Below are 12,223 nucleotides of genomic sequence, written 5' to 3'. Positions count from 1 at the left end.
TTCACTCATATGTGGAATTTAAGAAACAAAACAGATGAACATATGGGAAGGAGCGGAGGAAGAGAAGAGAAACAAACCACAAGAGACTCTTAATGATAAAGAACAAACTATGGGTTGACAGAGGGAGGGAGGTGGGAGATGGGCTAGTTGGGTGATGTATGTAAGTGATGAATCCCTGAATTCTACTCCTGAAACCAGTATTGCACTGTATATTAACTAAAATTTAAATTTAAAAGAAAGGGGGAAAAAAAACCCCACAACTAGACAAGAAATTCAAAACCTTTTTAAGAGGATACTAAGAAAGTTTTCAGCCTAAAATATTTCATTGTAGTCCTTAAAACAATATTATGATGTGTTAAAGGAAGGGAAAATAACCTTATTTATAACTTTAAATTGTCACAATTTAAAATTTATCAATATTGGAAATTTAAAGTGCTATCCTCTGGTGATCACCTTTCAAATAAACTGATGATCTTTAAAAAACAAATTTTTAAAAATAAAATATATTTATAGCATGATAAATGAATGGCAAGAATATTAACTCTTTGTCTATCATATTTATTTCAAATGGGGTCAAGTCGTAAGAAAATTATTGCGTCTATATACATTCAAAGATAATGCTATCTTGGTTCTTAGTCTTTATAACCTAATTTTTTTCCTTTCTTTTCTTCCCCCCCACAGTTCATCCATGAGCTCGGATTTCCCACATTACAACTTCAGGATGCCTAATATTGGATTCCAGAATCTGCCTCTCAACATATATATTGTGGTTTTTGGCACTGCTATATTTGTCTTCATCCTTAGTTTACTCTTCTGTTGCTACTTGATTAGGTAATCAGTTTTCATTCTGTGTTACTTCAGAATATATTAATCAATTATAAATCAGCTTTTTGCCCTTAGGTTAAAAAATTGTATATGTGCAATAATTAGCAAATTTTCTAAAATTAAGGTTGCTAAACATTTTAACCTTCTGTGAGTTAGTTACTAATGAATAAAACACCTTTATACAGTCTTCAATCCTATTTGTTGATGGATGTGTTTTACTCTATAGAAGAAAATTGCCCCCATTTATTTTTCTAACATATTAGCACCTGGTCCAGATACACTTATTATCTGTTCCCAAGATTTAATCTACATTCACAAAGATTTCAAGATATCTTTTCAAGGATGGTGTTGCGTCATTGTTAGCTAAAGTCATTAGGGATTAGAAAACAATGTCCAAGACAAGGTCCAAGCCTTTAAACAGGTTCTTGTGGTCTCTTAAGATTTTAAGTTCCTTTGGTCAAGTGTTCAGGTGATTGATTATCTGCATAAAACACTAAATATTCCAAAAGCTCTGCAGCACGTGTATGGAGAAGTGACAAAGGATAACACCTCACATGAAGGAGTAATGGATTTGGCCAGTAAAGATTCACAGTTGACTTACTCATAATTGTTTAAACAAACGTCTTATTCTTTTTAAGTTTTCAAAGCTGAAACTTAAAGACTGTAAAAATTAATATACTGTATTGTTCAAAGAGCTTTATGAGTAAAAGAGTAGAAAGTTGGATTTTATTAAACACCTACACCTCTAACAATTTTTAGTGCTTGTACAGAATGTGATTATGGTTACGATACGTACCCTCATCAGATGTCTTTAAGCAATAATTAATTGTTGCCACCAGTGACTACTCACTGATGGTCAAATTTGAATGAATTTAGTGTATTGTTTCCAATATTCTGATAAATAAGTCTACATTCCTACAGAAATTGAATCTTTTTTGAAGTTCTCACAAAATGTAATCACTTCTTACCTCTCATAGATATGCTGGCTACTTAGGATTTTTAGGTCTTTCTCAGAGTAATAAATAAACACTTAACTAATATAATTATAGCATTTAGGAAAAATGTTATTTGCAGAAATTTCTTTTTTCTAACATTTTTTTAATAATAGTTTGATAAATGTTATGTAAATATTTGGCTTTTTTTTTTTTTTGAATGAAGGAATTAGCCATAGCAAAAATAGGACCTCATAACCTTAAAATATGATTATCTTTGGGGAGGATGGCAGAGGACTGCTGATTTTTTGTTGTTGTTATTTCTTTTCTCAGATCTACTAAATTTTTTGGTTTCGCTATAAATAGTGGTTTTAACTAAGAAATTTGTGAATTTAATATTTGAAACCAAATTATATTTTAAAAGATAAAATAATATAACAAAAAAAATTTTTTTTTTAATTTTAACATTTATTTATTTTTGAGACAGAGAGAGACAGAGCATGAACAGGGGAGGGGCAGAGAGAGAGGGAGACACAGAATCTGAAACAGGCTCCAGGCTCTGAGCTGTCAGCACAGAGCCTGACACGGGGCTCGAACTCACGGACCGTGAGATCATGACCTGAGCCGAAGTCGGATGCTTAACCGACCGAGCCACCCAGGCGCCCCACAAAAGATTTTTTAAAGATTCATTAATGAAGGAGTTTTATATATGTAAAATATTCTAAAATATTCAAGCTAGCTCATAGTATAGTTTTTATTACTATGTCTAAGAATTAAGCCTTTAACCTTGTTTTAAGAAAAACACTAATATACCAATTGTGATTCTGGGTAAGTTTTTTGAGAAATCAATTGTGAAACACCATTTTACTTCATTGTATTCCTTTGAATAATCAAGCAAATAGGTAGAGAAAGGGAAAAAAATGATAACGGTTGTCTTCATATATTACCATTGTACTTCATTTTATCCTTTCTGTATCTTTTTTATTATTTATCTAACAAAGCAAATAAGTGGGGATCTGCTATACTAAAATAAAATTATCTTGTCTAATTAGAGAAACCAATCTTTTAGAAATGTTCAAACATTTCTAAACTTCATTTACAAGTCAGTGGTACCATTTTGAAAATTAAATCATGATGTAAGGAGCTTTTCCTTTCTGATGAACCTAGTGTTAGTTTTAACCTTTCATATATTAAATTTGGATTTAACAAGTCATTTGCAGTTAATCTGGAGATTTATGGATTCAGCTCCTTTAAAATGATCAAAGCTGGGGCTTCTTAAGTGGCTCAGTCAGTTGAGCATCCGACTTCAGCTTAGGTCATGATCCCACAGTTTCTGGGTTTGAGTCCCACATTGGTCTCAGTGCTGATAACCCAAAGCCTGCTTTGGATTCTGTGGCTCCCTCTCTGTCTGCCCCTCCCCCATTCATTCTCATTCTCAGGCCATTCATATTCTCTCTCTCTCTCAAAAATAAACACTTAAAAATAAGAAAAAATTGAAAACTAAAGTTATGGGGGGGATTTTGAGTTATCTAACAAAAATTTTAAGGTCTTAAACCAAGATAATGACAGTAGAGCTACATAGGGTGTTATGGATGGTTGTGAGTAATATTTGGGTGGTGAAAATGAACAGAATTTGGTGACCAGATATTAATGATGGACAAGAAAAGATGTGCTCAGAATTGTTCCTGGACTTCTGGTTTAGGCAGCTGGGAAGATAGCAGTCCCTTTATAGAGCTAAACAGGCAAGTTTGGGGTGGAAAGATGATAGATTCCATTTTAGACATGGGATGACAGTTTTTTTGTGTAACAGTCAAAATATTTAATACACAGTTGGATATATAGGTCTAAAGCTTATAAGAAATCTGTCTAGAAAAAGGGAGTCATGTAATAATAGGTAGAAGCTGAGGCCAGGAGGGTCCCCTAGAAAGAATGTGTATAGAGAAATAAAATGGATCCAGGACAAAATCCTAGGAAAACACTGATATTTAAGAGGATCCCATAGAAGAGACTAGAAGGGGATAGAAGAAGATAGGAAGAAAAATCATAGGACAGGAACCCCACAAGTAGCATTTCAGTGGATTAAGTCAGTTATGTCAAAAGTTCCCATTACATTTGACAATTAAGCTTGCGTCTATAATTTTAGTTAGAAAAGTTTCAGTAGCATGGATACAGGGGTGATGAAAGGTGGACTGTAATGGGGCAAGGCCTGACCAGCAGGTGAAAATGAATACAAGAAATATGACCTCCTCTTTGAAGAATCTTGGCTGAGAAAAGACTAGGTTGGGGTAGGGTAGGTGTGCAGTTTGCTATAGAATCAAGGAAGTATTTTGGTGTTTGTCTTAAGAGATTCAGGCATATTAATAAATACAGTATAATATAAATAGTATTAAGGAGAGTGAGCTAGTTGTGAAGGATTTGTGAGAAGGAATGAACCATGGAGGTGAGAGGAGACACACTTAAAAGTTATAGTGGTATTAGTTCTTTTTTTTTTTAAGTTTATTTAAGTAATCTCTACATCCAATGTGGGGCTAGAACTCACGACCCTGAGATCAAGAGTTGCATAACTCTTCCAAGTGAGCCAGCCAAGCATCCCTATACTGCTATTAGTTTTAAGTAGGAGAATACCTTTTTAAGACAGAGATGAAAGTAACTGGAGAACAATATACACGTACAGATCTTCCTCAACTTACAGTGGGGTTACATCCCAGTAAACCCAATGTAAGTTGAGAATATCATAATCAAAAATGCATTTAATACACCTAACCCACTAGGGGCACCTGGGTGGCTCAGTTAAGCATGCAACTTTGGCCAGCTCAGGTCATGATCTCATCCCATGATTTGTGGATTCGAGCCCCATGTCCAGCTCTGCATTGACGGCTCAGAGCCTGGAGCCTGCTTTGGATTCTGTGTCTCCCTCTCTCTCTGCCCCTGCCCTGCTCGCGCTCTCTCTGACTCAAAAATAAACATTAAATCCAGTTCTGAAGGCTAGAAGTTTGAAATCAAGGTGTCAGCAGGTCCATGCTTCCTCCGAAGGCTCTAAGAGAGGATCTTTCCTTGCCTCTGCTAGTTCCTGGTAGTTACCAGAAATCCTTGATGTTCTTTGGCTTGTAGCTGTATCATTTCAGTCTGTCTCTATCTTTACCTGGCCTTCTTCCCTGTGTTTCTGTATGTTCTCTCTTCTCTTCTAAGGACACCAGTTGTATTGGATTTAGGGTCTACCCTAATCCCAATATGACTTCATTTTAACTAAATAATCTACAAAGACTCTATTTCCAAATAGGGCTACATTCTGAGGTTCCAGCAGACATGAATTTTTTACACTGTTCAACCTAGTATACAAGAACAGGCAAATAGACCAGTGGAACAGAATAGAAACTCTAGAAACAGACCCACATATTGGGTCTGTCTTCCAACAGATATGCCACTGAAATGCAAAAGGGAAAATAGGGACTTTTCAATAAATGAGTCAAATGAAAATCTGCATGTGGATAAAAAGAATCTTAACCCCTACTCACATCATATATATAAAGACTAATTTCAGATGGATTGTAAGTAATTTCAAATGGATACCTAAATGTGATAGGTAAAATAACACATTGTTTTCACAGTACACACAAGAGAATATCTTCATGATCTAGGGGTAGACAGAGATTTCTTTAACTGGACACAAAAAGAACTGACATTATTGGGAAGAGTTTATAAATTAGACTTAATTTAAATTAAAAGCTTCTGTTCATCAAAAGATACACCCATCAAGAGAGTGAAAATGCAAGCCACAGAGTAGGAGATAATTGCAGTACATAGACCCAACAGAGTATATCTAATATATGTATGTATACATATATATATTAGATATATTAGATATCTAATATATATATAATATATGTAAAGAAAAATTGATAAGAAAAAGGTAACTCATTTTTTAAAGACCCAAATAGGTATTTTTTAAAGGAAGATATACAAATGGACAATAAGCATATAAAAGGGTTCTTAACATCATTTGGGAAATGCAAATTAAAACTGAAATGAGATACCACTGAATAGGCCTGTCAGATTGGCTAAATTTTTTTTTAATGTTTATTTTTAAGAGGGAGACAGAGCACAAATGGGGAAGAGGCAGAGAGAGAGAGGGAGGCACAGAATCTGAAACAGGCTCCAGGCTTTGAGCTGTCAGCACAGGGCCCAACACAGGGCTCGAACCCACGAACCATGAGATCAAGACCTGACCAAAGTCTGATGCTTAACCGACAGAGCCCTGGGCTTTAGTCCAGCTAAAAAAATTTTTAATCAACCCTACCAAGTAGTGGCAAAAATGTAAAACAGCTAGAGCTCTCATGCATTACATCTAGGAGTAGAAATTGGTATAAGCATTTTGACTAGCAATTCTACTCCTACGTATATACTCAACAGAATTGAGTCTATATGTCTGCTAAAAGACATGTAGAAGAATTTGTATAGCAGCTTTATAATAGCCCCAAACTGGAAGTAACCTAAATATTCATCAACAGTGGAATGGATAGTCTTATATTCACACAGTGGAGCACTATATGTCAGTCAGAAAGATTTACTGCAATATGGATGAATTTCACAAGTATTTGTTAGCTGAAAGCCAACATAAAAAGTGTACCAAATGATCCATTTATGTGAAGCTCAAAACAAGCACAGTTAATCTGTAATGGTAGAAATCAAGATAGTGGGTACCTCTTAGGAGTAGATACTGATTGGGACGAGTCATTTCAGGGGTCCTGGAAATGTTCTATATCTTGATCTGGGTGATAGTTACAGCAGTGTATAAATACATATATTTTAACATATTTAACTGTATTCTTAAAGTTTTTGTACATTATTAGATGGATGTTATACTTAATTTTTTTAATTAAGAAAAATGTAATATATTAAATATTACTGAAACCAGTGGACTATCACCAATATAAATTGAGGCTTGTTCATTAAAATATTTGTTGTGTTAAGATTTTGTTTTAATGAGATTTCACTTGAGTTAATATTTTGATAATATTTTATGGTTATTGTCATAACATGGTAACAGGTCATGTGGGTATTTTTCAGGATAAAGGTTTTGGATTTTAAACAATAAATGATATAAATTAATATCAAAAATCTGTTTAAGATTTTTATCAAATTGTTACATTGGAAACCTCAATATCACATTACTCATATTCTGTCTTTTAGGCTAAGACATCAAGCACACAAAGAATTTTATGCCTACAAACAGGTGAGAAATTTACTTCAGATTGGCTTTGATCTTTATGTTTTTTGTTTTGTTTTTTTGGTTGTTTTTTGTTTGTTTTGTTTTGTTGCCAAAAAATGAGAATTTAGGTTTCCACTCATATTTTAATCTGGGGCTGAATTTACTTGCGTTCATTTTAGCATTTCACTTGCCAGTTTGTAATACAAAATAGGTCAACTTCTTTAAGTATTTTCTTTAAGTATTATTTGAAGTTATAGAAAGTTCAGATGATATAATAATATAACAGGGAGGTTTAGCCAACATTTTGCTAAAGGGAGATGCTGTGGTTTATAATCCTTAAAGCTATGGTTAATCTAGTGGCATTCAGAGATTCCATGAAATGAATTTTTTTTTTTTCACCTCTTCCAGTAGAAGACACCAGCTCCTCAGAGGGGACCAGTTGTATTATAGTGATCTCATCTCCTCCCCCTTTCTATTAATGTCACACCACCAGAAATCCAAATACTTGGGTCATTATTGTTAACCCCTAGCCCTTTGTACTATCATCCTTTTACTGATTTGTTTTTTAAGGTAATAAACTTAGCTTTTCTTGACGGCCAAGTAAAATTTGTTTTTTCTTCCATGTGTCATCCATTAACATTTTACTCCAAACAGTGGGTCTAGGTGTTCCTTAATTTTGTTTTGGTCAAAAGTATGAAATTATTTTTGTTGTCCTTAGTTTTTTGCTTTCTGTTGTTTAGATTTTGTTTGCTTTTTTTTTTTTTTTTTTTAGTTTTTTTGTTGGTTTTTTTTGAAGGGTTGTGGGGCAAGCTTTAGCTTATTTTAATTTTTTTTTTTAACGTTTATTTATTTTTGAGACAGAGAGAGACAGAGCATGAACGGGGGAGGGTCAGAGAGAAGGAGACACAGAATCTGAAACAGGCTCCAGGCTCTAAGCTGTCAGCACAGAGCCCGACGTGGGGCTCGAACTCACGGACTGTGAGATCATGACCTGAGCCGAAGCCGGCCGCTCAACCAACTGAGGTACCCAGGCGCCCCTGGGCCTTTAACCTTTAACTGACACTGACACTACAGGACCATGTCACTGTTTTAGGATTACGTATCTTTTTTTATACATCTTTTGTTCGTGTCTTTTTGAAACCTGAGCTCCTTGTCAAGTTCCTTAGATGTATACACTGATGTTCATAGGTAACCCCACGCTCTTTCCCATAGGTCTCATGTGGGATTTATACACAGAGTTGAATGTTTCAGTTTTTCTAAATGAATGAATCCTGTTGTCTCAACATTATCGTAAACTTGACAGCCTATAAGATTTGTATGTAAGCTAAGTAGAAAGTAAAATTGGCCTTGATGGTTATTCAAGAAGTGAAATTGACTGATAGAATTAATACAGTAAGAAGACAGAAAGTAAAATGGTCTTTAAAATCTACTGAGTTGGAAATTTAGTACATCCCTGTGTAGCCGGATGGTAGCTTTTGATTTCTGATAATGTAATATGCCCTGAAAACCATTTTTGGTTCAGGAATATAAGATACTCAAAATTGGGAGATTTTCTCCAAATTTCACTTGCCTGTTTTTTCACTTTAAGATGGCATGTAGTTCTAATAAGCTGTTTATTCTCAGAAACTTTCTTTTTAAATAATAATCCATCCTCGTATCACTTGGCATTTTTTTTTAACTGGTATCCAGTCACCACAGAGTCAGGTTAGGGACTGGATGAATTTTAAGTTCATTTACATAAGTCTGGGTAGAGCTAAAATTTCCTGGGGATAGTAATGCAAAATAATAAGCAAAACTTCTAAAATTAAGATTGACCTTATTTTTTAATCTTTTATATATTAGTAATCGTTCACTTCCCATCAGCCAATACTGTGTTTTACTGAACCATGAGAGTCGACCTCATTTATTTTCCTCCTAGGTTAGCACTTAGTCCAGATGAGAATGTATTAATGTCTTTTCCTAAAAGTTAATCTATACCCAAAGGGATTTAAAATTGCTTTTTGGGAGAACATTGCATCATTGCTCAAGTTGAAAAAATGTTGCTGGGGCACCTGGCTGGCTCAGTTGGTTAAGCATCTGACTTCAGCTCAGGTCATGATCTCATGGTTCATGAGTTTGAGCCCTGTGTTGGGCTCTGTGCTGACAGCTCAGAGCCTGGAGCCCATTTCAGATTCTGTGTCTCCCTCACTAGCTGCCCCTCCCCCGCTTGTGGTCTATCTCTCTCTCCTTCAAAAATAAACATTAAAAAAAAATTTTTTTTCAAAGAAAGAATGTTGCTAAAAAAATGTTCTGTCTCAAGCTATAAAAGAGATTTTCTCTAATATTGAATAAGAGGGGAAATGAGTAACATATACAATAGAAAAATATGTGTGAGTATAATGAGATATTTTTTAATTACACATTTAAATGAGTATGACATACTTTTATGTCTTACAGGTTATATTAAAAGAGAAAGTAAAAGAACTGAATTTACATGAGGTAAGTTGCCTATAAATATTTAATCTTTTTTTCAAGTTTATTAATTTATTTTGAGAGAGAGAGAGAACGACTGGGGAAGGGGCAGAGAGGGAGGGAGAGAGAGAATCCCAAGCAGGCTCCATGCTGTTAGTGCTGAGCTAGACGTGGGGCTTGATCCCACAAACCATGAGATCATGGCCTGAACTGAAATCAAGAGTCGATCACCAACTGAGCCAGGCCCCCTGTTAAGCGTTTTAATCTTTTCTTGAGCTATTATCTAATAGAAGTGATATGCTTAACTATCTTTATTTTAAGAAGTTAAAAAAATTAGGCTTATTTTTATCAGCCCTTAATAGGATAATTGAAAGTGAGGTCACATAAAAATCAATTGTGAGAAGACATAAGAGAGTAATGTAACTCGGGTGCCTAGGTGGCTCAGTCAGTTAAGTGTCCGACTTCAGCTCAGGTCATGATCTCCCTATTCGTGGGTTCACACCCTGCATCAGGCTCTGTGCTGACAGCTCAGAGCCTGGAGCCTGCATTGGATTCTGTGTCTCCCTCTCTCTCTGCCCCTCCCTGCTCACACTCTATCCCTCAAAAATGAATAAACGTTAAAAGCAATTTTTTTAAAAAAGAGTATTACAACTCATATTTTTAATAGAAATGGTGCTGATGTAAGATTTCATAGTAATAGGGATGCTGCATGTTGTCCCTGATATGAGTAGTAGATAGATACAAATTTGTTTTTCTACTCAAGATGAGTTTGCACTACTTTCACTCTTAAAAATATTCCTAGTCGTTCCTTCATATCAATGGCACAAAAGAGACAATGATTACTTCTTGGGGGTGGGGATTTGGGGAGATGAGGCAAGGGGATAGAATAGAGAAGAACATAAGGGAAGATATGATTCCTTGGGATTGTCTAGTGATGAGGTTGCATGGTTGGCTCCCAGGTGTTCACAATTTTACTGTGCTTTGTAACGTAAATCAAAAGTATGTGTGTATCCTGCTGTACACTTTCATACACATTGTCTATGAGAATTTTTTTTAATGTTCATTTATTTTGAGAGGGACAGCACGAGCAGGGGAGGGGCAGAGAGAGAGGGAGAGAGAATCCCAAGCAGGCTCTGCACCGTCAGCACAGAGCCCGATGTGGGGCTCAATCTCAGGGACTGTGAGATCATGACCTGAGCTGAAATCAAGAGTCGGATGCTTAACCGACTGAACCACAAAGGCGCCCCAGAATTCTTTTTCATTTTACTCTTTGTGTCATCTCTGACTACAATCGTTCAGTAGAACCCAGTGATTTTATTTTTAATTTTAGGACCCTTTTCTCTTCCTTTCTGAGTTCTTTAATTTATTTGTAAAGCAAGGAGTTGGAAAGCTGCAAATTATAATATCTGTGTTTTATATAATCTCATTGTGGGGCAGCTACATTGCCAGTCTCTTCAAAAAGAGTTAATTTGTGAAATTATTTCAATAATAATAAAACAATGATTTCTGTTATCGTCAAACACTTTGAAAATTTCTACTGCACCTTTGCTATTTCTGCATATTTTTTTTCCTTTTTTTTTTAATTTATTTAAATTCAAGTTAGTTAACATATAGTGTAGCATTGGTTTCAGGAGTAGAACCCAATGATTCATCACTTACATATAACACCCAGTGCTTATTCCATCAAGTGCCCTCCTTAGTACCCACCACCCATTTAGCCCATCATCCCGCCCATCTTCCCTCCAGCAACCCTCAGTTTGTTTTCTGTATTTAAGAGTCTATTGTGGTTTGCCTCCCTCTCTGTTTTTTTGGGGTTTTTTTGTGTTTTTTTTTTAATGTTTTTATTTATTTTTGAGACAGAGAGAGACAGAGCATGAGCAGGGGAGGAGCAGAGAGAGAGGGAGACACAGAATCCGAAGCAGGCTCCAGGCTCAGAGCTGTCAGCACAGAGCCCGACACAGGGCTCGAACTCACAGACTGTGAGATCATGACCTGAGCCGAAGTCAGACACCCAGCCGACTGAGCCACCCAGGTGCCCCTCCCTCTCTGTTTTATCTTATTTTTCCTTGCCTTCCCCTATGTACATCTGCTTTGTTTCTCAAGTTCCACATGAGTGAAATCATATGATATTGGTCTTTCCTAAATGACTTAATTCATTTAGCATAATACCCTCCAGTTCCATCCACATTGTTGGAGATGGTAAGATTTCATTCTTTTCAATTGCCAAGTAATATTCCATCATACATGTATGTGTGTGTATGTATACACACACACACACACCATTTGGGGTACATGTGCCCCTTCGAATCAGCATTTTTATATCCTTTGGATAAATACCTAGTAGTACAATTGCTGGATCATAGTTCTATTTTTAGCTTCTTGAGGAACCTCCCTACTGTTCTCCAGAGTGGCTGTGCCAGTTTGCATTCCCACCAACAGTGCAAGAGAGTTCCTTTCTCTGCATCCTTGCCAACACCTTTTGTTTCCTGAGTTGTTAACTTTAGCCATTCTGGCAGGTGTGAGGTGGTATCTCATTGTGGTTTTGATTTGTATTTCCCTGATGATGAGTGATGTTGAGCATCTTTTCGTGTGTCTGTCAGCCATCTAGATGTCTTCTTTGGAAAAGTATCTATTCATGCCTTCTGCCCATCTCTTCACTGGATTACTTGTTTTTTGAGTATTGAGTTTGGTAAGTTCTTTATAGATTTTGTATACTAACCCTTTATCCAATATGTCATTTGCAGGTATCTTCTCCCATTCCACTGGAATGGAATCACCTTTTAGTTTTGTTGACTGATTCCTTTGC

General features: G+C 35.8%; 1 protein-coding gene across 4 annotated transcripts in view; it reads left to right on the top strand.

The window, feature by feature from the left end:
- RNF24 (ring finger protein 24) overlaps positions 1 to 12,223 on the top strand; it is a 76,291-nt gene that overhangs the window by 48,237 nt on the left and 15,831 nt on the right. For all 4 annotated transcript variants that reach the window (XM_049651074.1, XM_049651073.1, XM_049651072.1 and 1 more), the window contains 3 exons: positions 682 to 831; positions 6,948 to 6,990; positions 9,403 to 9,444. In XM_049651074.1, the coding sequence (XP_049507031.1) occupies positions 689 to 831; positions 6,948 to 6,990; positions 9,403 to 9,444 (228 nt within the window). In that variant the 5' untranslated portion in view covers positions 682 to 688. The remainder of the gene's footprint in view (positions 1 to 681; positions 832 to 6,947; positions 6,991 to 9,402; positions 9,445 to 12,223) is intronic.

This window comes from Panthera uncia (genome assembly GCF_023721935.1).
Source record: "Panthera uncia isolate 11264 chromosome A3 unlocalized genomic scaffold, Puncia_PCG_1.0 HiC_scaffold_11, whole genome shotgun sequence".
Classification (NCBI taxonomy): Eukaryota; Metazoa; Chordata; class Mammalia; order Carnivora; family Felidae; genus Panthera; species Panthera uncia.
This window is presented reverse-complemented; position numbering and strand designations above follow the sequence as displayed.